Raw genomic sequence first — 27,938 nt, 5'->3', positions numbered from 1 at the left:
TCTTCCTGTATATGGACTCATAAAAATAGGCCTAGAGACTTGGGGTGGTGAACACACAATACAATATACAGATGATGTACTATAGAATTGTACACCTGAAACCTATATAATTTTATTAACCAATGTCATCCCAATAAATTCAGTAAAAAATTAAAAATAGGCCTAGAGGATAGTGACCTGAAACCAAACCCAGGTCTCCAATCCCCATCACAGTTTCTCCATTCTAAAAGCACATTTAAGGCTCAAAAAGAAAAATTAATGCCCAAACAGCCTCTGAGGCACATAGACATGGAAAATTTTTCTATCCTGGTCCTACAAGACATCAGATAAGATTTAGTCAAAATCTTCGACGATCCATTCATTTAGAAGTTGTTCTAACCTTTTAAAATCACATACTAACATCAGCAACACTATGTTAGGGACCTTGGACCACACTCATAATGGCTTCTTTGTCAAAGAAGCAAGGAAGTTATTTTGGTTGCCTGAAAATTCATATCTGTTCCACTGAACTGCAAATTCATATCTTGGATCCCTATTAAAGGTTGTGGATCTCCACATAAATGATATCTCTGTTACAGAGAAAGAAGGGGCTGCTTCACTTGCCAGAATATCTTCAGCTTTGTATCAGACGCTCCAAGTTTGGTTTCAACCTGGCTTCCAGTATGCCCAATGCCAAACTTCATGCTTCAGCAAGGGGAAAAAAGTCTAGATCCCAGGAACACATCAGATCTCTCAGATAAAGGAGAAGCGTGCTTCAATTGGACTAAGGTTGGTCACCTTTTTTAGCACCAATCTCTCATTATTTAGTTCTTCACAGACTAATTCTGTCAGATAAGAGAACCTGGAGATTGAGAAGGAATTAAAGAAGATAGTAAAATGGAAATTTCAACATCAAATATCCACAAGGCCAGGCAAAGCAGCATCTGAAGCTAGTACAAGAGAATGGTGGAATTCAATGAGCAGCAACTCTGGGGTAGTCAAGCTTCCATGGTCCTTGCCCAGCCTCATGGCCCCACCTGTACCCCAATCATGGGCACCACCTCTTCAATCCACAGCAAGTTCAATGGAGCTGAGGCTCGAGTTTGTCGGTTGTGAATTCGGCGTAGCCGCAGAAGGTACAGGATGATGGCCAATAGCACCACCAGGATACAGGCGAAGAAGAGATAGTGGTTGTAGACAAAGGAGAGACGGAACCAGCTACCGTGGGCCTGTCGAACACCTTCCTGCCGTAGATCCCTAGGGCACAGTTTGACGGTGAACAGAAATGTTACGTTTCAGAGAGAAACCTTTATGCTGATTCAAAAGGCCCAGTGATGTTAGCCCATTTATTCCATCCACACAAACATTCTATGATACCAGCTCTATTGAGCAAATAAAGCTGAAGCAGGCCCCAGCCCCAGGGCTGCTGTGTGATTCTTTGTGTATTTTCCTTTCTAAGCCTAAAGAGGAACCTCGCAGCCTATACCCTCCAGAATCAGGACAAAATCGGAAGACAAAAAAATGAACAGTAAGACAAGACTGGTCAGAGTATGTCTAAATCTTTTTTAGAAGTTGCTATGTTTTTTGAGGATTCAGATCATGGGTAAAGAAAGCTGTCACCTGATGAATTCCATTGTAATCTGGATGAAAATTAAGAGACATGTAAAGCTAAGCGCAGTTGTCTGCCTGTCTGGACAGAAGCTGTTCTCAGGTGGTCTAGATACAAGATCAATTTTTGTTTTATTTGACCTGCCGTGTTTCTTTTTTCAATGTGACTCTCCAAACTGAAAAACTGCATATAAAATATGAATTTCTAGCTTCTCTTGAAAAAGGAGAACCGGCAAATGCTGGCAAAGCCCTTCTGCATGAAAGTCGCCAGCCCTTCGGGCAGGGCACACACTCTCCAGTTCCCCACGTCTCTGACTTCTATCACCTGCAAGGCTTCTGACAGTATTGAGTTTCGTAAAAAAGGCACCAAAAGAATAATAGTTCATTTTAGTTTTGAAATAATCCAGGGAGAGAGTACCTAACGATTATCCCAAATATCTTATGGTTCACAACACCAAGACATCAGGCTACCATCATTTGGTGAAAATATACCCCCTAGAGCATCTCACATCCTTTGTTTGAATTCAGACCCACCTTCAAGGCAATGGCACCATCTCCAGAGTGGCACTGGTCATTAGGAGAGATGGCTCCATACAGACAGCCTACCCCAGTTCTCTAGTCAGATATGTTTTGCAGGGTAATTTAAGGACATTTTAGTTTATCGGTCAGTATCTTGGAAGTGGTTAGTGAGAGCTCAATCCTAAAGACTGATTTGTGGTGAATCAATAAATCTGAATTTCTGAAATTGCAAAGCTGAGGAACAGACTCCAGACCGTAATGCTCAACCTTCTTTCTGTTTCAACATAGTAAGAGCTGTTCACCTGGTAGGAATAAAGGGAGTTTATTTGTTTGTTTGGGGGGGGGGGGGCTTAAGAAACCAACTCTGAGGCACTAACATCTTCTGAGCTCAAGATGCCAGCATGGTTAGTCCACCTTACCTGAGTGGTAAGAATCGGGTTTTATACAGAATGGCTCCCAGCGTCCACTGAACCTCCCGGTCATAGACCAGCTGGGCTGTCCGTAGGTTTGGGTAGTCATAGGGAAAGTGGAATCCTTCATGAAGGACTTGGTACATCCAAGCCGATTTGAAACACTGATATCTGTGTAACAAAAAACTTTTTAAAATTTTTTTAAAGAAGAAGAAAAAGAATTCTAATGCCTGCCGTTGCATACTGCCCCTGGATGTCAGAAACCTGTCTCTCCCAGCTCCACCTTCCTCACCTCTTCATGGAGGCAGATTTGAGTCTACTTTATCTTAACATTTACCACAAACGTGAAGAACACCTTTATGCAGTGATAGTATTATGGATATGTTTTTCTTTTCTTTTTCTTTCTTTTTTTAAAGAGTTCTTATCTTCAGAAAACATGCTGAAATATCTACATATGTAATTATGAAGTCTGGCATTTTCTTCAAAATAACCCAACTATGATAAGAAAGGAGTTGTGGGTGGGAAAATAGATGAGACAAGATTGACCAGGAGTTGGTAACTGTTAGTAGAGAAGCTGGGTGACAGGTACACAGAAGTTCATTATACTATTTTTGTTTATGTGTTTAAAATTTTAAACTAAAATGTTTACAAAATGGGAGGACTGATGAGCCAAACTGACAAAATATTGATATTTATTGAAGCTGGGTGATAGTTACTTGAGGGTTTATATTAGTTATTTCTACTTCTCTGCATATTTGATATTTTAATAAAAAGTTTTTATTAAAGGAAAAGACCACCACTTCTGAATTCAAACCACTTGGAGAGAACTCGTAACCGCTGGTCCCCTTGGCTGCAATAAAACAGGCGCATTATTTGGCCCCTATCATTCGGAAACTCAGACTCTGATGTAATCAAACTCCTTCAACATAGAACCCACTCTGCACTATTGCCCATTCATTCTCCGTCATTATACTCTCTACATTTTAAGGCCCCATCTGCGGGAGAAGGAAGTTACTCACTTGAGTCGATGCTCATCTGCATGTGGTGAGTAAAGGCCGTTCTTGAATCTCTGAGTTAGTGCTGACCAAGCCATGCCACAGTAATCCTGGAACAACCACAGAGAAATGGTGCAACATGAAATCTGAGGCAAACTGTAACTTACCCCACAGTCACGGCTGTCCCACTTCTAAAGCGGCTGGTGGGCTACTCGTTTGACAAAGGGAATCAGAAACGGCTTATTCATTCACTGAATGATGCAAGTCCCAGAGCTCGGGCCGCTGTGTGACTTGAGTGGACCGGAAACACTCCTTTTCTTCCTAGCGCCTTCAAGTCCAGCACAAAGCCAGGCTGAGATGACTCCTAGCCTCTCAGGCCCTGAGAGGGGTTAGGTTGGGGCCAGGAATACAAGCATCATGACACGAAGAGAGCTTCACTCCACTCTACAAAGGACTGGCACGAGCAGGTAGAGCGGATGGACAGAACGGTCAGCGACCTAGCACTGGCCTGCCTCCGTGTGGTAATTTGCACCAAAGGAATCGTTCTTTCTGGTGCAGTAAACTAACATTTCCTGAATGTCTACGATGTGCCAGTGCTATTCCAGGTGCCAGGGGATCCAGCAGTAAATACAACAGACAAAAATTTATGTTGAATTTTCTTCATTTCTTAGAAGCTTACATTCTAGTGGTGGGACACAGATGATACTAAATACACATACATACATACACATGTACACACATAGAATTTGTTAAGTGACATAAATGCTCAGAGGAAAAATAAAGCAGGAAAGGGAAATAGGTAATATTGGGGAGGGCTGCAATTTTGGATAGGGTAGCCAGGGAAGGTATTACTGGGAAGATAAAATAAGAGTCAAAGTTGCCCGGCCGGGCGTGGCTCAGCAGTTGAGCATTGACCTGGGATCCAGGCGGTCAGGGTTCAATTCCTGGTCAGGGCACATGCCCGGGTTGAGGGCTCGATCAATGACTCTCTCATCATTGATGTTTCTGTCTCTCTCTCTCTCTCTCTCCCTCTCCTTTCCTTTCTCCGAAATCAATAAAGATACATTAAAAAAAAAGAAAAAAGAGTCAAAGTAAAAATAAAAGGAAGAGAAGTCCTGGCTGGTGTGGTTAAGTGTTAGAGCGTCAGTTAGATTCCCAGTCAAGGGCCCATACCTGGGTTGCAGGTTTGATGCCCAGCCCCAGTCAGGGTGAGTTCAGGAGGCAGCCAATTGATGTGTCTCTCTCAAATCAATGTTTCTCTCTCTCTTTCTCTGCCTGCCCCCCCCCTCTTCCACTCTCTAAAAATCAATGGAAAAATATCCCTGGGTAAGGATTAACCACAAAAGAAAAGAAAAAAAAGTAAGGGAATAAAATCATCTCTTTCACCTGGGAAAGAAAACATATTAAGCCACTACCAACTTGGGCAAGCAATAACTTGAGGCCTTTGGTGTTTGAGGGAATAGAATTTGAAGACGTTTTAAAATGAGAGAAAGATTCAGGCCATGGACAGTTAGGGAGCCCTCGGACTAGGGAAAGGAAAGGAAATACGAGGGTATTCCTGGATGCTGGAGACAGAAGAGCAACCACAAACCGGGTTTTGCTCAATATTTCTTAAGGGCTGCCTTTAGGGAACAGAATAGTACACATACTGCAGACATTATTCTATTGGAAGTCTTCCACCAAGAGAACCCTAGAGAATCATGAGAAAGCAGAAAGGAAAAAATAAAAATATAAGAAAAGATTCTTCCTGTAAGTTTCTCTGATAAAAGAGGTCAGAGAACTACACACAAAAATTCAAAGTGACATCTAAATTAAAGCAGGAACTATAGAAAGCTAGTTGAACATTCACCTGTCCAGGTAACTAATGATTTAGGCCAATAGGATGCTTAAGCCTTATATATGCTCAAAGTGAATTTAAATTTAAAGAATACTTCCCCCATCACTGCACATTTCCACATCTTTCTAATATTCTGAGTGACCCTATACCTCTTCAACTTTTCAATAGCTCAAACCAAGAAAATGAAAATGGACTTGCCCACCTGCGTGACACCATTCCAAAAGTATATTACAACTGGAAACAGCCGGTAAGGGGAAAAGTACCTAAAGGTGACACTACTTGGCCACGAACATTAAACAAGACTGCTGGTAAGATGGAGGAAAAACTATTAGCTGCCACAACAACTTTAGACCTGGGTGATACTATGGGTGACAGGACACTCAGGGAAGCTAAGCTTAATTAATTGAAGGCAGTATAGCAACACAAGTTCTTTAACTTCTCTAAATACTATATTCATCTATAAAATGAGGGTTCATAGGGCTCCTGTAAAGAGCCAAGTGAAACCATGCATGCAAAGCTCTTTGCATAGCACACAGAGCAAAGTTAGGCATCCAATAAATAGCCACTGATGGCATGAGTCATCTTTCTTATTAATAATTTACCTGAGCAGCCTTGGCAAATGTCGGCCCGTGGTAGCGGCCACCGATGCGCAACACATCCTCCGTACAGTAAAAGAACTCAGAGAAACCATAGAACTCGCTGTTGTTGAAGTCAATTGGTGATTGGTAGATGCCATTCAGCCAGGCCTGGCTGGTGTTGGAGCGAGCCAGCAGGGGGCTCAGCATCGCCCCACAGGCAGCCCAGTCTCCTTTTCCTCGGACATGCAGGACCTGGCTGTTCCTCTCCACCACATCTGTGAGTCCCACAGGCAGGCAAGGATCCAGAAATGGATTGTCAGGACTCAGACCTGTCTTCTGGCCAAGCAACCTATCATAGTGACAAGAAAAAACACATCACTAGTGTACTCAATCTACTCTAAGAAACGCCTAAAGAAACCTGGTCTACGAATATGCTTCACAGATACCTTGTTATTGTTTTACATGACCCCAGAAACAAGAATGGAGTATTACCATGTAGTTGAGTCACATGAACATTTAACTTAAGCAAATTCAAATTTAGCAAAAAAAAGAAAGAAAAGAAAAAAGAAACAAAAAGAAGTATGGCAGTGATCAATTTTGTCCAACCTTTTAGTCAACATGTATATTTCCCAGTGTAAAGTAAAACTGGAGATGTGAATCTGCTATTCTCCATCCGGTCTTCATTCCCACTTGCCTCTTAAAAGTGCAAAGATCTCACCCTGCTGAGTGTGGTTCTAATGTTTAAAATAACAACTGGGAGGAGGTGAAGTAGGAGGAACTGGGGGAGTTTCCTGAGAGGGGACCATGGCAGTGGTGCAGTGCCAAAGGCTGGCAACAGTGAGGTGCACATGCCTGGCTCTGACTGGGGAGGGGAGTTTGGATCCCGCCATGGACATTGCACAGTTCTGGTTACTTAGTCTGCACTTGCCGAGCAACCATACTCTCAGTCCTGAAGAGATTAATGTGCAGATCTTGCCAAGGACGAAAATCAAGTGGAGACAGAGTAACTTTGCCAAGTGCAGTTAACTATGCATCAATTCCTAAACAGACGGGCACTGGAGAGGGGACTTCCTGGGGTGAAGATGCACATACAAGTGTAGAGACTAAGAAAAGGAATGGGAACGGGACCACAACAAACGCCTGGGCACACTCGAACCTATTTCAAGGAGGTGACAACAACTACAAGGAAAACTCAGAAAATCATTTTAAGAAGAGAGAACCAATAAGTTTTGACATCTCAGGAAGCACAGGGTTCTCTGGTAGGTTAGCAGCTACATAAGATGAATAATCACTCTTTTGAATTAGGGGACTTAGATACTAGGCAAGAAAATGCCAATGCGTGGGGAGGCAATGCTGCTGGGCAAGGCCTGAGGCAGCAGGAAACAGCAGACGCAGGAAAAAAAGCAGCAGAACAACAAAGGAAGAAAATAGAAAAGGAAGCACAGTGACTAAGGAACCTAATTCCCGCATAAAATGCAACTCCACTATAATTCAACACACGTTTTGAGTACTTCAGTGAAGAAGGAACGGCTAGAATGTACATTATACTGCACATTTAAAAGTGACAATTTAATCTCAATCCCATGAGGTCTGAAGTGAGACACAGCAAGAGGTCACCACAATAAGTTGCTGTACTTTTTTATGAGTCTTATTAACACAGATCAGAATGCACTCTCACCCAGAGCAACTAACGGAGGCTCTCTAAGATGCTATCCCATTGGCAGGGCTGGTCAGGAAGAAGATGAATATTTCTAATATCTGCAGCCTGACAACATTCTATTTCAGAAGCATAGATCCCATGTCAAATGTACCTGTTTTTGCTAAGAGTTTCATTCAGCACAAGGTCCTCATATCGCTGTCGGGCGAAATTGCCCCCAAAACCCAGAAAGGTGGTGACGTAAACCCTATACACATGTTCAGTGTGCTGCACATCACAACCCAGGTTGAATTCAGCCAGCAGGATCTTCGCAGCTTCTTCCTGTAACACAATGTAAAGAGAAAAAACAGAATTTTAGTTTAGGTTAATTTCTACAAAACTATGACATTGCTAATACACCAGGCTTCATTTGCTATGACTACTCTTTAAAATATCTTGTAGCATTCTTTCATCCTCATAGCATTATTTTATTTATTTATTTGTAATATTTTTATTGATTTTTAGAGCGTGAGGAAGGGAGAGAGAGAAACATTGATGTGAGAGGGTCCCTACTGGGGATCGAGCCTACCACCCAGGCATGTGCCCTAACTGGGAATAGAACAGGCAACCTTTTGGTTCACGAGACGATGCCCAACCAACTGAGTCACACTGACCAGGGCCAAAGCATTATGAGGACCTTGTGCTGAATGAAACTCTTAGCAAAAACAGGTACATTTGACATGGGATCTATGCTACTGTGTTGTTTCATTGTTTTTTCATTTTTTATCAAACACTAAGATCCATCTTTACAGTCCATTATATTGTTATTTGCAAGTATATTCCTATACCAGTGTTGCTTTCTAAATTTGCACACACACAAAAGTCATTTGTTTAAGACTTTAAGGCCCAGTGCCAAGTGTCACTTATCCCTTCGTATGTGAACCATGCCTTCATTTTATCTGCTGAACACATATTAACAAATATAGACTAAAAAGTCTCACAACCTAGTTCCCAAAATCTCCAACCCTAGCACAGACTTCTTGGCAGATCACTAAACCCACATGTCCAACAGTCTAGTGGGATATTTGTACACATATTTTCATGAGATATTTCAAACTCAGCATACCCAAAATTGAGCTCATTGGTTGTAGGACTTCAGCTAGAGGCCAGAAAGACGTTCTCATGCAAACCACCTGACATCCTGGTTTGGTTGACATCAACCCTGCCCTTTCCCCTGTGGTTGCTCTCTCAGTGACTGGGCTCCTCACCTTATCAGTTAGTTCTCGGAGCTGGACCCTCAGAATCACTGGGCATCCATCCCTGCCCTACCCACACCACATTATATTGGTTTTTCACTCCAAAATACCCCAAATCTGTCCCCTCCCTTCTATTTCCACTTACATTGTCCAATTTAACCCCTTATCAGTTCTCACCCAAGGTTCCCTGACCTACCTTTCTTTCTTCTAACACCAAAATTATTCTCCTAAAAAACAGACTGATTGGGTCACAGCCACACAATTAACGAAGTCACAAAATTCAGAGCTGGGAAGGACCTTCAGGGTTTAATTATTCATAGACGATGAAACTGAGACCCATATAAATGCCCTACTCAAAAACCTTTGTTGATTTCCCACTATCTGCAGATACAGAAGCCAAATCCCCTACCACTGCACCCAAGAGCCCTCACGATTTCACCTCATCTTCCCAGCGTTACCTTTTACCACAATTGAAAATCCTATGCTGCAACAGGCTAGTCACCATTCCCTGGACATTCTGGGCTCTTTGCTTTTTCTGTGCCTTCATGCATTTTGTTCTCTCCACGCAGATGGCCTTCCTTCCACCTCCACCATGCAAAAGCCTATCATCACCCAAGCCCAGTCAAATGTCTTCCCTTTCATGAGGCTGGCGTGACTCCCACTCAAGCCTTGCAAATGGAGCTACCCGGCCAGTTCCCACATTGCCACAGCTCTGTTCAGACCAGAGGTTCTCAACCAGGGTGATTCTGCAACCCCAAGGGACATTTGGCAATATATAGAGATATTTTTGATTGCCAAAACAGGGAGCTTAGTGCTTCATCCTCACAACTTTATGAAGCAGATACTTTTATTATTCCCTTTCTACATGTGAGGAAACTAAGGCTCAGAGCAATAACACAAGCTAGCAAGTATCTGAACAAATATCTATACCCAGGCAAGTTGGTCTAAATTCAAAGACAGTGCTCTTCCTTTTAAAATATTGACATTCCTAGTGACTTTCTCTAAAAGGTGAAATACCTGCTTTGGAGGAAGGGCAGATGTTGAGGTAGGAACTTCATAAGCAATTTGGAGAGAGGCTCCTCCCATATCCAGTATTCCTACTGTCCTTCTGCGTCCTGCTGTCAATTCCTGAGGAGCTTCCGCATCTGATTCTGAAATAAACAAAGGAACTGAAGGGGTCTAGTAATTTAAAACCAAAATTAAGTCAAAAAGGAAAAAAAACAGCAATCCCTTAAAAAATTGAAAGCAAACTGAAAAAAATTAATTGTATCAAACGTATATTACACAGAGAAGATAGAATGTATCTTAATGACAAAAGAAACAAATATCTTAAACCACATTCCAGTAGTATTATTGGTAATATTATTTACATTATTTTAAAACCATTAAACATATGCTGTGGAATAAAACAAGCATGTATATGTTGATATATTTAGGAACAAATATTCAGCGTAAGAGAAAAAGGTGAGTATAAAACCACACAAACTGAACACTAACATCATAACCTGAAATAGGAGTTGGCGCAATCACTACGAACTCATGACGCACTTTTCTCTTTCTAGAAAATAATATTTCCTAGGCCTGAAAGCAATGCTAACCCAGGAGCAACAAGCACCCCTGGTATTTAGACCACAGCCTCTAAATACCATTTTCCACTAAAAGAAAACTGGGCTCCTTTTAAAAAATTGCTCCTATCAGGTCTGGGATAAAACATACCAGATGAGCATGGAATACCCTGCTGTGCCAAACAGCACAGGAAACACAAGGTCACTGAGATCATGTTAAAAGGATACAAGAGCAAGCCCAAAGGTGCTCCTACTCATCGATGATGGTATGATTTGAGCACCCAAAGTAGTGATGTGATGGACTGTAATGCATCAGCTACATTAAAATCCACAAGTTCATAATAATACTGAAAAGAAAACTTCACTGGTTACCTTTGGAAGCTGCTAGAACACCAACTCATTACTCAAAAATTTGATAAATAAGGAAAAAGAATCAAGGATTTATTGTCTTTCCCATAAAAGCTGTATTTCAGGATAACCAAATAGTTGATGAAGAAGATTTCATTTTATAAAAATTCCAGCTGTTAAATGCAGAAGGAATGAAAGAATTAGCAAAATCATCATTTTGTAATTTCCAGTGAAAAAAACAGATCTAAGCAACAGATCACAACTGGCTACTAAACCATTAGGTGAAAAGTGAAGGGGGAATGTTTACAATAGATTAGATCAGGCTGACAATAAATACCTGGTCAGTCTTAACATGGCTAAAAGTGGGACAACTAGACATCACAACTGGACTCCTGATGAGAAACATTTAGCACCATCTATGCTTGATTCTTGTGGGAAGAACTGAATCTGAGTCTAATAAGATTTCTTTATCTAATCTCCAGTTTATAGGACATATGAGGGGATGAGAAACACGTTAAAGACCCCACAAAGATGCAGTCAACCAAATTTAGAACATGGCAAATTCACTCTATCAAGAAACTAGTTTTGTGGATTTTTTTAAATGAATGATTTGAAAAAAAGATGTGGGAAAGGTTAACTGTTACAGATTAAAAGAGACATCTCAATCTAAGCAAAGTTTGTGACCCCTGTTCAGCTTCTGATTTGAAGAAGACAAATATAAATCTATATTCTTGAGACAATCAGGGAAGTCTCTACCTGGGTATTACATGGGTATTACATATTAGAAATTGTTAATTTTGCTAAATTCAAAAATGGCACTGTAGAAATGTTTGTGTTTTGTTTTAGAAACTCCTTATCTGTTAAGAGACATATACTAAAGTACATGAAGGTAAAATGATATGTCTGGAGATTGCTCTTTTTTAAAAAATATATCTTTATTGATTTCAGAGAGAGGAAAGGAGGGAGATAGAAACATCAATAATAAGAGAGTCACTGATCGAGCCCACAAGCCGGGCATGTGCCCTGACTAGAAATTGAACCCCGATCTCCTGGATCCTAGGTCGACGCTCAACCTGCTGAGCCACACCCAGCCAGGCTGGAGATTGCTTTTAAAAATCCAATAGCAAAGCTCTTTCCAGCCAGCAGCGAGCCATGGACATCTCTCAGGACAACTGGCACAATCGGCACAAGACTGAGAGCAAGAGAAAGCCCTACCACAAAAAGCAAAAATATGAGCTGGAACGCCCTGCTGCCAACACTAAGACTGGACCCCACCACATGCGCACAATCCACGTGCGGGGAGGCATCAAGAAGTACAGAGCGCTGAGGCTAGATGTGGGCAACTTTTCCTGGGGCTCGGAGTGTTGTATGCGCAAAACCCAAGGATTACTGATGTTGTCTACATGCATCCAACAGTAAACTGGTCCACACCAAGACCTGAGTAAAGAACTGCATCATGCTCATTGACAGCACACCTTACTGACAGTGGTATGAGTCCCACCGTGCACTGCCCCTGGCCAAACTGACTCCTGAGGAGGAAGAGATCTGAAACAAAAAAATGACCAAAGAGAATTCAGAAGAAATATGATGAAAGGAAAAAGAATACCAAAATCGCCAGTCTTCTCGAGGAGCAGTTCGGCAGGGCAAGCTTCATGCATGCATGGCTTCAAGACGGGGCCAGTGCGGCCAAGCAGATGGCTACATGCTGCAGGCAAGGAGCTGGAGTTCTGAGGAAAATCAAGGCCCAGAAAGGCAGCCCTGGCCACGTGGCTCACTTGGCTGGAGCACTGTCTCGTACACCAAAAGGCTGTGGGTTCAGTTCCCAGTCAGGACACACAACTAGGTTGCAGGTTCAATCCCCAGTAGGGGCACGTATAGGAAGCAACTGATCAATGTTTCTCTCTTGCACTGATGCCTCTCTCTCTCTCCCCCTTCCTTTCTCTCTAAAATCAATGAAAAACATACCCTCAGGTGAAGATTAAAAAAAGGCCCATACAGGCAAAGGTATCCTCCCCCCTTCTATCTTGGCTCATGTAGTAAAGGTGTTTATCGTTCTAAAAAGGATCCAACAGGAAATAATACTTGTGTGGAGGGAGTGTGGGGACTAAAAAAGGGCAAAAGATTAGTAAGTGTTGAGTCTGGGTAACAGATTCATAGAGGTTCATTTTATTATTTACTCTACTTTTGTGGCAGTTTGAAACTTTCCATATTAAAAAGTTAAAGAGAAATAAAAGAAAGCAAATTAGGCTGGACAAATGAAGCAACTTAAGTTTTTGTTTTGGGGGTTTTTTGTTTGTTTATTTGCAACTTAAGTTTTAAAAAATAAAAACAACTCAACATTAGCGCTTACATGCTACTGACAGGGTATGACTTAAACCCTCAGCCCTTACTTAAAGAACTTCATAGGAAAACATTACTCACCATCCTCATGGTCGAATCTTCCCAAAACAAAGTTGATTCCAATCCACGCATAAACCCCTAAGACAGAAATATAAAAGCCCTCAATTAATTCTCTACTGCCACCCCATGTACACTTCTCTCCACAGGGTTGCTCTTAGTCTCCTTTTCTTGGAAAAAAGTGCAAACAGTATTTTACTGTACACTCTCAGTGTATGAATTTAAAATATTTTATCTTGTGGTGTTTTTCCTTTTAAAACTATTTGCATTTTCTAAATTTCCTACAATGAATAGGAATTATTGTGTAGAAACAATCATCAAAGTAAATCTTGGGGTTCTGGTTCTGGACAAGATGGAGTGAGCACATTCCACCCGCCTCCCACTGAAAGCAAGAGTAAACTCTGGAGGGAACGGAGGGGGCGGCTGTGTGAGAACTCTGAAAGTGAGAATAGATGCACTGGGACAGAGATCAGATTCAAGAACCACCAAACCAGCAATGAGCTTCCCACTTTTTTTCCCTTCTACAATGCCTAGCTTGGACTCAAAAGCAACTTGACTGAAACATGAACACACACACCGGGTGTGGACAGAAAGAGCCTTAAGTCCTTGCTGCCTGATCCAAGGAGTAGGAAAGGGGACTCCAAAGGTTTAGTGAGAGTGGTGGAAATCCCTTGCTTTGTCTTCTTTATTTTGTTCTCTCCTATAGTCAATCCTTCGGCAGCAGAGGTGATTGTCAGGCAGGTTCCTGGAACTCTGAGGGATGTGAATACTTCTCTCTCACCAGAAGAGCTGTACCCTCAAGAGTTGTGGCAAATCCCTACTGCTCATTCCTTCCCCTCTGGCCTCCACCACTTGGCCCTGATGGCAGAGTGGACAAAGCAAAACTCTCGCTTACTGTCCAGAGGGCCACAAAAGTGAGCCCTGGGGAACCAGAAAGTGTTGGGGAGATAGTGGAGAGAAGGAAATGAAGTGGCATATGAAATCCTGGGCTCACCTCCAAGTTATACATGCATGGATCTGACTCTAAAGAGTATACGAAAGGTTTTGAGAACTGAGGTAGGGGCTGTACAATCAATTTATATGAGCTATGCCCAGGTTCCAGATTGGCCAACACCTGGCACATCCATGGGGCAAATCCAATAGCAGAGCTATGGCTTTGAAAAATGAACCAATAGGATCATAGCCCACAGAAGGCAGGTCAGAACTTGAGGCCTGAACAAAGCCAGGTCAACTGCTCAAACTAGCAAACAAACAAACATCAATATTCTCCTTATGATTGAAACAAGACCCAGAATGTGATAATGTAATATTCAAAATGTCCAGAATACAATATAAAATTACTTGACATGCAAAGAACTAGGAAAATCTCAACTCATAGGGGAAAAGATGGGGAACAGATGCCAATCCCGACATGACAGACATGATAGAATTATCAGACAAAGGTATTAAAGCAGGTACATATCCAAGAAATAAAATCAGTCTTACAACGAATGGAACGACAGACAGTCTCAACAAAGAAATAAGAACCAAATGAAAATTTTAGGGCTGAAAAATGTGATGTTGAAATTGAAAAAGGTAAATTTTTTCCCTCATGTAGGCTGCAGCTAGAGGGCATAAAATATAATTCATCATACAGGCCACATTTGGGCTACATGAGGACATACACTCAACTCCACCCCAAAACTACAAACCCAATAGTGTAGGTTTTTAGGAAAGCATCAATCAATACTGCATAATAAGTGCAATAAAGAAAGAGCTCATAACCAAAAAAAAAAAAAGTAACTCATCATGATCAGTCCCTGAAATTAAAGTTTCTCCTTACTTTAATAATTTGTTTTACATTTGAATTTGGCAAACTTAGTACAACCCCTAGATTAATGTATGTTTTCAAAACTACAATTAGCTAACCAAAGATCCATCTGGAATCACCATTAAATACTAATACATTCTTATAAGACATATTCCTTGGCACAAAGTTAAAAACAGATATGAATTTATGACTTCTAGAAGCAGAAGTTGAAAACATAAATTTATGACTTCTAGAAGCAGCATTCTAAAGCAGATACCAATGCATGGTATGCAAATACTCAAATAAACTAGATAGCAGAATCAAGAAAATTATTGTCAGAAAAATAAAAATCAGATATATAAAGTAATCCCAAACACCCGTTAGACAGACTATGTGATGGTTGGCTGGGAGGTGAATTGGAGCGCTCCTCAAGGCCCAGTACCTTCCTGCTTCCCAGAGATCACTTCTGCCTGAGACTGTGAAAAGAGGAAGTCAAACTCCAGTGGTAAATCTTTCACTAGATCAGCCAAGATAGCCAACTGCTTCCTGCAAGAAAGAACAAAAAATCTAAAAGTTAATCATTAAATTATTTTCTAACAGACAGCCTCAACTTGACCTTCCGCTTAGCCTTGTTATGACTTCACTATTCACCTACCCCATCCCTTATAAAGCCCTGCTTTTCCTTGGTACCTCCTTTGATTCCAAAGGTTTAAACTGCCTCCAAAACAGAGCCCCCTACTTAACAGGCAATATGGTAATAGTAATACTTTTCCTTTATATAATGCTACAATTCAAACAGTGTTAAAAGATGAGACTATGGTTCTACGCCTCTCACAGGCTTCATAAGCCGTAGGAAGCTGAAGTACACTTTCACCACCTATAAAATCAATGTGATTACATTATCACGACCTACCATGAAAGACAGCTGCTCAACTGAGGAACACAATCTCAGAAACAAGGCTTCACCTCACCACACGAGCAGCACTGTCAGGCCCACGGGTTTGCACGTAACCCTTACATATGCTTACAATAAGCTTGTTAATCTCTTTTTCTATATTTCAAGGTTGATATTTTTTCTTTATAAAATCTTATCATTTGAAAATCCCAGATCAGGATCAAAATCCAAAAGTCATAACAGTTTGAGAAGATTTGAAGCCTAGTATCTATAGGGTTGTGTTTTCCTCTACAGTTTTATGTTATCAGTATTTTCAGACAACGAAAAGCAAAGAAACAAAGCTAGTAGTAATATGAATCTAGAGAAAAACATTGGTTAAAAATAAGACCAATTATCTTGGATTTTTAAAATTACTCATTATAGAAATATTCTACTGGCTCAGGCAGTTGTCAGCATGACAGTGGAGAATGTTAGCACTTCAAAGTGAAGAATTACACTTACTGTAATAATCTTCCAGTATAATGTCTAAAAAATATAGCTTCTAAAAAATTCATTATTATACACATAAAATTCATGCAATATGAATTTCACATGGGGAACAGGAGGAGCATTTTGCCCTCCCTATTGGATATGCTTCTTAACTACCCAGAGAAGAGGGCTTGCTTGTTTTAATTGATACGGAGGAGAGGCACCAACATACACTGCGGTTGCGAATGTAAATTTCTGGTACCACCTTTCTAATGGGCAATTGAGAACAACGTGCCAAAAACTTTAATGTGCTTAACCTTTGACCCAGCTATTACACTTTTCGAAATTGCAAGGAAATCATCAGATAAAAATACAAAGACGAAGAATACTGCAGCATTATTTATAACAATGAAAAACTGGAAATAATCTAAATTACATCAATAGGAATTAGTTAAATAATTTATGGTGCATCCACAGAATGTAATACTATACAGATGTTAAAAGAAATGAGGTCAATTTATATCTACATGCATTGACATGAAAATTTCTCCAATATATTTTGAGTTTTAATGGGTTATAAAACAACATATGACATGATCCCAATTTATGTTAAAAAACAAAACACTAACTTTCATTTTCTAAAATACTATTTTTAAAAAACTTTTAATGGCAAAACATCGACAACCGTTGAAGCTAGGTGGTGGGTAAATGGGGATTCATTATACTGTTCTCTCTACTTCTATATACGTTTGAAATTTCTCATAATAAAAAAGGGTGTTTCTTCCCTTAAATATCACCTTTGTAATTTTTAAAGGGGTTTTCATTACAAAATAAAAAGGAGGTAGAACAAATTCTGTTAGTCCAGGCCTTTGTCAAACAAATAAAACCTGGTGCCAATAAATTCAAAATACAGTCTAGATGATTTAAATCCATTTTGAATATTGCTTACAAATGCTAATAAGTTAGCAAAACATTGTTTATACAAAACAGGCTTTTGCAGTGATCGTTACACTTATGTCAACAACTACAGTTGCCTTAGAGGTAGCAATGATTTCATAAGCCCAGGATTGAGCTAGGCATTGTTAAAAGAGGTGATCAGAAAACAAAAGAAAAGGCAAGTTCTCTAAAAATTCTTAAGATAAAATAGATATTAATATTCAGAGCTTCCATGCTGACAATGAACATTTAGACAAATGAGGTACAGCTACATCGTAGGTTTTGTTGGATAAAACTTTTTTTGACAAAGTGCCAGGGGATGAGGCAATCCTCTCCTTTGCGCCAGACACACAAAATGTGGCCAAATCACTGCTCTGCTGATTGACTCCAATTTTTTACCTACGAGTCAGTTTTTCCTCTGGCCCTCTTACCCCCTCCTTTGCTGTGAGACACCAGGCTATTTACAGACTTGTGATGTGGCACTACCTGTGTCATCTATACTCTTCCCTGGGTTTCTAAAATTTTGAACAATGTAAATATTACTTAAGTCAAAAACAAAAATTCTAAATTGCATGCACAGTATGATTGCAACTTTGCAGAAATTACATAGATATACAGAGAGAAAGGGAATATGACAAAATGAAACTGTTTTGATACAGTAGTGGAATTATAAGTATTTTTTGTTTTGGTTATTTCTTTTTTACTTATAAGATTTCCTTTAATGATGTAAGGTTGCAAGTATAATATTTTAAAGTTTGGTTTTAAAAATAAGTTTTAAAAAAGCTGAAATTTTTAAAATACCAAGATACATGAGAAAATAAGGAGCCAGAAGGCCTCACATGTTGACAAATGGCTGTATAAAATAATCTCCTTCTCAACAGTAAACCAGATAGTAAACCAGTACCTGCAGGTCTCAACAGAAGGAAGGAAATTCACTGAAAGAAGTGCTGACATATGTTATATTGTCTGGCATACGCAGCCCTACATGTATGGCTGAAGTTTTGCTGTTGTTGGCCAAGTATGCAAAATCAAACTTTGTGGAAAAAGGAACTGCTATTTGCCAGGAAAAAAAATATTTAAGCTAATAAACAATGCCTGATGCCTATGAGACTATGAACATTCCAGAAGGATGGATTCCAAGTTAAGGGAGCTCACTCCCACACAGTGATCCTATCTGTGGAAGGGTCAGGGAGACGGTCATAGGGGAGACATCACAAAGAGGGGTCTGACCCAAGTATAGCTGCTGCCTCTTCCCTTTCCTCCTCCTCTTCCAGTAAGGAAAGAGGGATCAGATGACAAGAGGCCAGGCTAAACAGTCAAGGTCAAGACTTGACTGACTGGGGTTGAACGCTGGTATAAAGCAATGGAGCCTGATCTTTGCAAGTAGCACCAACTATCATTAGGGAGCCTGGCAACGTTACAGAGAAAGCAGCATTCCTACCAGCCCCCAGGTACCCAGTCCCTCAGGTGACCCTCCTACTACCGTTAGTATGCTCCTCCTCTAGATGCTCCATGATCCAAATTTAACACCGTCACCTCTGCTTGAAACCCTCAATCAGAACTAAGAATCATTACAGCCATCTTAGGTAGATATGGATCCCAAAGAAGCAAATGACATGAAGGTATGAGCAACTGATTAGGAAATAATTGGGTGCAAGGGCAGATCTGCTCTATTTTTCAGCAAGGAGTCTTTTAGCACCACCTGTCAACTCTGTGGTGAGCGCACATCCCACCTTCAGACCAGGGAACCCAGAGGACACACATGGAATCAGCCTTTCCACTCTGGGGCCCCCATTTTCCTGTGTTTCTCAGCCCCTGCACCTCACCTCTCAGGAAGAAGCCTCATGCCCGCTGTGCACAGAATGTAAAGGGGGGTCTCCTTGTGCTTCTTCACAGGCACATGAGCAGCAGCAAAGCTCAGCAGAGGACGAAGGTAATCGCTGGCGTGTTCAGGCGTGTCTGCCATGGCAGAGATTCCTTAAGGAAGATAAAACACTTTCCTTGAAAAGCAGGTCACATACACTCAGAAGACTGACACCCCACAAGGTTCTACTTGAGCTTCTAAACTTACTTATTTGAGGGGGAGGAGGCAATGAATGAGACATCCCTGCCATTATCCAGAATCTCAAGAGAAAAGGGCAGTTCGCTTTCTCCCAATTCTCCTCTCCTCTCTCATGCCTACAGTAGTAGATAAGAGATTGACAACGAATGTATTCCGGTTAGTACCTGGCTTGATTTTTTTAACCACTGGTTGGCTGTTACGGTCTCTCATCTGTTTGATGTCCAGCAAGTCATGGGGGTTCCCATTATGTCTTGGCCAAAAATAAACAAAAATCCGGGAGCCACTGCTGCCACAGTCCACAACAAGTCCATAATTTAGATTTGGGTCTTCAGTGTTTGTAGCTTCAAGCTCCCCTACGCGAGCCAAATACCTAAGCCAGGCAAAAAGAAAGCTCAGTATGAAGAAGCAGCCAGGTCCACAAAAGGCACCACCATTTAATTCTTGCTCATCAATCTTCATTAAGTGTCTAAGGCACCAGGCACATGGGACTATGGGTCGTAACAACGGAATGAAACAATACTGACCATGTGTCCTGATGTATATGAGGCAACTGCTGGTCTGTTTGCCTGGAGGCCAATGAAGTTAGGTAACTTCTGGGGCAGTTTGTTATACACACTAAATAACTAAAATAATCCTAATAATTTCTCTTCTATCTACTTATCCTTTCTGTATATAAACATAAAGAATACTATGAAATGATATATCACGTAACGTGTTTTTTGGGTGGTGATATGGGTGAGGATTTTAAAAAAAGATGACGAAGAACATGCAGAAATGGCTCTAAAATCAAAAAGTGGAGCTGACTACCGTTCCTATTCTACAATGCAAAGTGCATTTTTTAAAAAGAGAAGAAGGTATAGTTGAGCTTCAACATAATGCTGTACATTATTCATAGTATACAGTCAGGTAGAACTTTTTTCTGGATTTGATATGAGAGCAAGTTACGGGAAATGAAACAGGTGGTAAAAATCTGTTATACAGGAGAAAGTTTACAGTCCTAAAGATTCCATTTCACCACATTCTTTCCCATGATAATCAAATTACTGTGCTGAACTGGGCTCACAATCCACCAGTCAACTCAGAACAGCTCACTTCTATCACATGAAAGCTGGGCAGAGGTCTGGGTTCATTACAGAACTCTTGCAAATACTGACCTCGAAAGATACCATAGATAGAAAAGAAATAGGAAAGATAATCCATTTCCCATCATAGCAGCCCTTGTTGCTACTGGCTGGTACTTTGCAACCATCAGGTTAGCTGCAATGTAGAATCTAAAGCCCCATCTGGGAACTTTTTATACTCTGTAACATTAAAATCCATCAGTTACCTTGCACTTTGAATGACTTTTACTCATGCATAATTTTGTCTCAGAAGCTCCAAAGGGTCAGTAAACACTTTGAGAACCAATGCTCTAATGTGACTTTTTTTTTTTCCTTTCTGAACATCCATCTGCTTTTCTATCTGTTTGTTCCCCTTTCTCTTCTTTGACATAGCTTCCCAGTTCTTAAGAAGCCTCCATTCCACAATGCTGACTCTTATAATGGCCACAAAGATCTGAAAGGGCCTCCTCCTTCTGCTGTAACACACGGAGTGCCATTATCCCCTGTGAGCACTTTACTTATATTTCAGTATGAACCCCTAAGGCTTCTTTCATATATGTTTGCTCCACCTCCCCATTTAGGCTGTAAGTTTCTCAAGAGTAGATACCTTATCTGCAGTACCTGGATATTGCCACAGTGTGTCCCACATTTCTCTGATATGTTTCAATCAAAACTGATTAGTCTGGTCCTAGAGCTCACCATATGGAGCAGTTGGTTTGTTACTAACTCCTGATGTCTTTGTATCGCTATACTCAAAATCAGTTGGTCTCCTTAGAAAGTTTCAATGGCTTCCCAAAGCATCCCATCATCCTCTTTGGTTCCTGTCAAGATAAACAACTTTACAGTTCTAAATTGGGTGCAACTCAACTTTTCTTTCTCTTCCCTGAGAAGTCTTCCCGTATGCACTGGCAGAAAAATGTCAGCTGACATTAGAACACAAGGGAGAAAGATAGGACCAGAGGCATTTCTGTTACACTTCCCACTTGAGTCTTTGATCAATGCTGCAGGCAGCAGAAAGTCTCCATTTTTCTCATCTTGCATACAAATGAGTAACTGAAGAACAATTTTCCTGTCTGGGAAGTAATAATATCCTCTTTTTGGAACTCTGACATCTTGTAACCTATCAGGTTTCTTACACTTTTCAACCACCTGAAAGTCTTCCTCTGGCTAGGCTCCTCACATGGCCAGATCTGCTCCTTCTTGTGATTTGCAGTCCCAGCCTTAGCCATCATAGTCAATTACCTGCATTGATGGACCTTCCTGCTTTGCTGATGCTGCACTAAATTAATCCCTAAAGAGGAACCAAAGCCCAAGAGAAAAGTTCTAAAAGCCTTGGAATCCCTCACATCCACCTTCCCAGGAGAGATCTGATTGACCATCACACACTTACCCTCTCCCCTTAACACACACATTGTCTCTCTATTACAGAAACATGATTTCCCTCTGGTCACTGCTGAGTCAGTGAAAAGAAAGTTACCCACATATACATCACCCAAGGCAGAATTGGAAGACAGTGGCTTTTCACTGCCATTATCCTGAGAACATTAACAGCATTAGAGTGGTAACTGGCCAAACCATTACCTAGCTTACAAAATCAAAACTAATTATACCACTTCTAGAGTTCAAAAAGAACTCAGTAATGTGCCAAAGGTCAATCATAGTGGCCCTCATCAGCATGGGGCAAGCAGCTCTTCGCTGAATGTCACATACTCTTCAACTCTGCTCAAGGCTCAGAGACAAATATAATGACATTAAGGCAAAGTAGCTGCGCATGACTGATGTTAGTAATACATGCCCAGAAAAACATCTTGTAGGGTTACTCTTTATCTCCTAACAAGATTTAATCAGAGCAATCAGGAACATGTATAAGTTAAAGATCTGCTTATAAATACCACTAAGGACAAATAAGAGAATAAGCAAACAAATGTGAAAAAATGCCTTCAATTTCACCAGCAAAAATCTCTGAATTGTTCTATTGTACATAAGAATACTTAATTGATCTGCATATCCTAAAGCTAATAATTTTTTTTTCTAACCAAAAATAATGTCTCTTGTGACTTGCTTTAAACAGAATTGAAACTCCTATGGAAGGCTCAATTTAGCTGTGAACCTAAAATTGCTCCCCAAAAAAGTAACATCTATTAAAACAAAACAAAACAGCTCTGGCTTCTATCCTTACTGACATCCCATCACTCTCTAAATTTACCTTTCCCTAAATTCTAGCTCTAATGCAAACCTCCTGCTTTCTCCTTTCAGAAGCAATGTGGGTGGGCACATGTTCATAATAAAGAAGAGAAAAATAAAACTCTTCAGTTTTTAAACTACTGAGGGGGAAAATCCACATAAGGCTTCTAAAGTTCTGGGATGTTAGCACTTCAGAAGTGATATGCTAAGTTCCCAGAATGGCTGAAAATAAATTTGAATTAAAATATTTTCTCAATATAAAGATATTTTTTAAACATAAGCTACTTTCACATATATTAAAATACAAAGATGCAATGTGTAAGAGAGATTATAACTTCTAACTAAAGCAATCCCTCACTTATCAAGACCATAGAATGAATTTAGTGTTCTGGGCATATTTTCCTGATCAAGGGTTTCCAAACTTGCTCCCATGAAGACACCTGTAAGTCAGTGTGCTCCTGGCAACACAATACAATCAGTCCTCACTTACAGAAGAAAATCAGGAACTGAAAGGCACAGAAACATAAAACATCCAGAAAAAAACACAGAGAGAAAAAAGACTAGGGAAAAAAAAAAGAATAGAGCATCAGTAAGCTGTGGAAGAACTTCACATGACTCAATATATACACACGTGTTTGGAGATGCCAAAGATGAAGTGGGAAGAGCACAGAAAAAATATTTGAAGAAATAATGGTCAAAATTTTTCCAAATTTTTAAAAAAATATATCTTTATTGATTTCAGAGAGAGGAAGGGAGAGGGAGCGAGAGAGATAGAAACATCAGTGATGCCCGGCCGGGAGTGGCTCAACGGTTGAGTGTTGACCTAGGATCCAGGAAATTAGGGTTCAATTCCCGGTCAGGGCACATGCCCGGGTTGCGAGCTGCAGCCGATCAATGAATCTCTCATCATTGATGTTTCTATCTCTCTCTCTCTCTCTCTCCCTGAAATCAATAAAGATATATTTTTAAAAAAAAGAAACATCAGTGATGAGTCAGTGATTGGCTGCCTCCTGCAGGCCCCCGACTAGGGATCGAGCCCACCGGGGCATTTGCCCTGATCAGGAATCAAACCGAGATCTCCTGGATCCTAGGTCAATGCTCAACCTCTGAGCCATGCACGGCAGGGCAAAATTTTTCCAAATTTGATTAAAACCTATAAACCCATAGATCCAAGGATCAACAAATCATAAGCATAAGAATCAAAAAGAAAACTGCACCAACAAACAACATAAGCAAATTGCTTAAAACCAATGATAAAGAGAAAATCTTAAAAAAAGCCAGAGGAAAAAGACATTATATAACTAGACATATTAAAGGAAGTCTTAGGCAAAAGGAAAATGGTACCAGATGGAAATATGAATCTACACAAAGGAATGAAGAGGCCCAAAAACAGTAAATATACAATCCTTTTTTTCTTATTTTAAAATATCTTTAAAAGATAACTGAATGTTTAAAGCAAAAATAAGAACAATATATGGTGACACTCATAACATATGGAGAAGTAAAATGTATGGTAACAATAGCACAAAGGCCAAGGGCAAAGGGGCAGGTCCTTAAACTATGTGTGAAGAGGTATAAAATTACTTGAAGGTAGACTATGGTAAGTTAAAAATGTATACTATAAAGGCTAAATCTAAATGCAATCACTAAAAAAATAAAAACAGAATTATAGCTAATAAGCCAACAAAAGAGACAAAACATTATATGCACATATGCATAGTCCATGGACACAGACAATAGTGATAAAAAGGGTGAGTTCATCAAGAGCACATAATGATCCTAAACATTTATGCACCCAATAAGCTGGCCCACAAAAACAAGAAAATAGAAAGATGCCTTTCATGATTAAAACACAGCATCACCATTCCTGAATCAGAACTGAAAACTGTCAATATCGTTATGGAATAAGTGGCATGGAATTTTACTAATAAAAGTGCAGTTTTCTCCAAAAGGGTCAAAGGTAGTAATGTGTTCAACAGCTTATCAAAATATTTATGACTTCAGTGCAAAGCTGATCAAAGTGATCTAAAGGTGACTCACCTTTCATATTGCCTATCTCGTGGTAATGAAGCGTTCCAATGTCGAAAGTCCATGATTAACAGAAGTAGAAGGAGACAGGATATGAAGAAGAGACTTAGGAATGCCACCCGCTGTCGGGGAAATGGGCTCACTGTGGGCACAGTAAAGTACCAGGAGGCTGGGCAGAGGTAGGAAAAACTGATCCTGAAATGAGACAAACATTAGTAAGGAAAGTCTCTACAATTAGTACTAAAAAATAGTTTTTAAAATGGATTAAAGCCCTTCTTAATAAAGGCAAAAATTCATGCCACCAGAAATTTAAATGTTCTTTTAGTCTCAAATTTTAGAAAAGGACCTACATGGTTCATGGTGCTTCTACTATATAAGTCAAAAAAGCTTTATCTGATCTTTTTTCCAAGTCTTCACTTTGGGGTGCAATTCAAAGAATTCACCTTATTTTGGTGAAAAGATGACCAGTCTCCCTGAGCAATCTTGTAACACTGAATCAGAGTACTACAACATTCCCACCAAGAATGCTGTCAAAAAATTGGACAGGTAGAAAATGCATTCAATTGATTTTTTTTAAAGTACTTTAATAGATAATATATGCACATGGTAAAAAAAAAAAAAAAAAAAATCAAGCAGTTTAAAAGGATATATAACAGAAAGTGAGTCTTTTGCCCTAACCCAACCATTTCCCTCTCAGAGGCAACCATTACCACCCAGTTTCTGTGTATTTTTCCAGGGATATTCTATGTATTCACAAGCACAGATATATTTTATATATGGTAATATATCCGTGTGTGTGTCTCCAGTTTTTTGGTTTTACAGCATATGTACTGTTCTCCATCTTTCTCCATGTACTCGACAACTGTCCTATATCCATAGATCCACATTAATCTTTTCTGAAAGTTTCAGAGTATTATTGCAATGTATGGACAAGTGTAGTCCACTGTGAAGTTCGCTTTCTATAATGATTCAAAAGGACCTCAGTCTGTTTTCAAAGTTCATTGCAAAAACAAAACATTTTTTTAATCTCCTCAAGGGGTACCTAGCCTCATCCAAATGAAAATTTTAAAGAATATTACAATACAGCCCTTTAAGGGCTGCGCAAGCACTGTCCTGAGCAGGGGGTATGGGCTGGAAACTATTGTACCTGTCTTCAAAAGAATGAAACTTTGATCTTTGCATCCATGTGTCCAGATGCAAAGTCCAGACGCAGCCCTGGGACAATCTTCACTTGTAACAACCTCCCAGGTCCCCTCAACCTGCCTGCCACCCCCTGCGGGCCCCCAGCTGAGGAGAAAGCGCGCAGTCTTACCTAGCCATGGGTTCCCTTTAGTGGTCCAGCGCCTGTCACCTTTTCCTCTTGCCCTGAGAGGGTGGTCTCCGTGTCCCAGGCATCTCCTCAGCCTGCAGCCTGGAAAGAGGTGCTTGGGTTTTAGGCTTACCTCCAGCAGTGCCCACGAGACCAGGCCCCCACGAGAAGGCCACAGCGCCCACCCACTCCCCGACCCCCGCTCCAGATAGTCCCTCTTGTTCTGGGGCCCCGCGGTCCCTACCCGGGCTCCCTGGGAACCGGGCGTTCTCGAGGGCCAGCGATGTCCTCGAGGAGTCGGCAGTCCCCAAGCGGAGGGGTGGGGGTCCCCGCTTCGATTCCCGTCCCTCTCGGCCCCGCAGCCCTCCAGCACCTACACTCACCGGCCCAGCGGCGCGCCGGTTCCTTCAGGACCTCTCCGCTCGGTCCGGCGCGAATGCCCACGGACTCCAGCCCAGCCGGAAGGAGGCCTGCGCCGGCCGCGGCGCCACGTCCCCAAGGAAACCGCAGGGAGCCAATGACTGACACAGGACCCTCGGAGCGGGACCCGCCCCCCACCCGGAGCCACCGGCGAACCAGCTCCGTTGGCCGCACGTCCGTCCGTCAGGGTGGCCAATCCCCAAAAGAGTTCTCCCTCTAATGCCCGCCCCAGGATTTCCAGCGCGTCCAATCCGGAAGGGCGTCGTGCCGCAGCTCCGCCTGGAGAGGCGGGCGGAGAGCGCACAGGTGCGCGGCGCGGAGGGGCGCCGGGGCTTGCTGCGCAGTCAGCCTTCCCCGCGGCGCAAATTCTCCGCCGTCCGCTTTCTCCGCGGCCGCTTCCGGGACAGAGCGGCTCCGCCGTGCGGGCCTCGGGGTGGACGCCGCAGTAGTGCACACCTTGCTCACAACCCCGCTGGGCAGAATGGCAGTTCTCCCACCTCAAACCTTTCCCATAGCCTCCCAAGCTGAGGCCTCGGCCTCTTGGTTTTTATCCCGTGAGAGAAACACATAAATTGAGAAAAACATACAGCGACGTCTACACCGAAGCGCTTATACCCACTCATTCAACAGTAATGGATCGTCCACTGTGTGCCAGACACGACCACGACGTGTGCAGCAGTACATGCCAGCGCAGCGCGTCCTTCTGGCCCTGGCCTTCCTCGTTGACGCAGCCGCGGCGTTTCCCGGAGGCAGCCGCTGGGCGGGGAGGCCCGAGTCCCTACGAACTTGGCACCTGCGCGGCCGCCCGCCCGCCCGCCCGCGGGCCTCTCGGGCTGCCCCCGACCTCCCGGGGGCGCTCCGGCGACGCGCCCGGGGCTTCTGCTCTGCCGTTTTGCTCCTTCGGCCTCCCCCGCCCGTCACGGCCGTGAACATCCTTCCCTGGTGTTCTAGCGACCGACGCCCGTTTGTACACGCCTGTTGCTCCGCTCACCACCTTGGATGGCAGTCATATTTCTGTGTCTGTCTGTCTGTCCAAGTGAGCAGAATATCCTTGAGCGCAGGGACTGTGTGCGTCCACATCGACGCCGGGCACTTCCTGGCCCGTAAACTACACTAACGTATGATATATACGTGAACGAACAACTGGAATGAAATGAAGACAAGCCCCACGAGAGCAAGAAGAGGCTCTTCATTGCGCGTCTGCTGCCAGGGCCGTGAGCCGCCATCCCTGCGCCTGGCGGGGACTCGAGGGTGTCAGGGGAGTGGGAAAGCTAAAAGTGGGGGGAAAAGTGGGGGGAAAGGGGGGGTGATGGTGAGGTTCCCCTACGCTCTGATGTGAGTGTGAGCAGGAGAGAGCTGGAGGCAGGTAGCCAGGCGCAGGCGTCTCGTGTCCTGCGCTGGGGCCTATCTTTGTTTTCCTCTAATTGGTCCTGAGCTGGAGCGGGAGGAGCAGGGAACAGTCACTGCCCAGCCAGGAGCTGCCGGCTGACTGCTGCAGAGCCTGTGGGTCCCAGTTCTAATTGTCATTAGAACAGTTGTCATCTGGCCATTGTCCAGTCTGTACATTCAGGGTCTCATGACTACAGTTGACCCTTGAACAACACAGGTTTGAACTACAC

At 41.9% G+C, this 27,938-nt stretch overlaps 1 protein-coding gene and 2 pseudogenes across 1 annotated transcript; 2 read left to right on the top strand and 1 right to left on the bottom strand.

Annotated features, from left to right (window-relative positions):
- Positions 1-259: 259 nt before the first annotated feature.
- Positions 260-26,375, bottom strand: ENTPD7 (ectonucleoside triphosphate diphosphohydrolase 7). The gene is made up of 13 exons (XM_016220020.2): positions 26,283-26,375; positions 25,903-26,001; positions 24,603-24,785; positions 19,443-19,648; positions 19,043-19,193; positions 15,360-15,463; positions 13,153-13,209; positions 9,836-9,969; positions 7,738-7,904; positions 5,951-6,275; positions 3,536-3,621; positions 2,526-2,687; positions 260-1,236 (listed from the first exon to the last, which is right to left on the bottom strand). Exons 2-13 carry the CDS (start codon positions 25,908-25,910, stop codon positions 1,005-1,007), a joined length of 1,815 nt encoding a protein of 604 aa, XP_016075506.1. The 5' UTR covers positions 25,911-26,001; positions 26,283-26,375; the 3' UTR covers positions 260-1,004.
- Positions 6,545-7,374, top strand: LOC148091561 (receptor-binding cancer antigen expressed on SiSo cells pseudogene; annotated as a pseudogene).
- LOC148091560 (small ribosomal subunit protein eS8 pseudogene) lies at positions 11,884-13,125 on the top strand (annotated as a pseudogene).
- Positions 26,376-27,938: the final 1,563 nt, after the last annotated feature.

The sequence above is a fragment of the Miniopterus natalensis genome, chromosome 14 (genome assembly GCF_054644295.1).
Source record: "Miniopterus natalensis isolate mMinNat1 chromosome 14, mMinNat1.hap1, whole genome shotgun sequence".
In the NCBI taxonomy this organism is placed as follows: Eukaryota; Metazoa; Chordata; class Mammalia; order Chiroptera; family Miniopteridae; genus Miniopterus; species Miniopterus natalensis.
Note: the sequence above shows the minus strand (reverse complement) of the source record. Positions and strands in the feature narration are given on the sequence as shown.

What these genes read in the sequence shown, in the direction of transcription:
- ENTPD7 (XM_016220020.2), bottom strand. An exon ending in AAGATTCGACCATGAGGATG is followed by an intron (nt 9,970 to 13,152) that starts GTGAGTAATGTT and finishes TGTTTATTTCAG; the next exon opens with AATCAGATGCGGAAGCTCCT. An exon ending in GAAACTCTTAGCAAAAACAG is followed by an intron (nt 6,276 to 7,737) that starts GTACATTTGACA and finishes TCACTATGATAG; the next exon opens with GTTGCTTGGCCAGAAGACAG.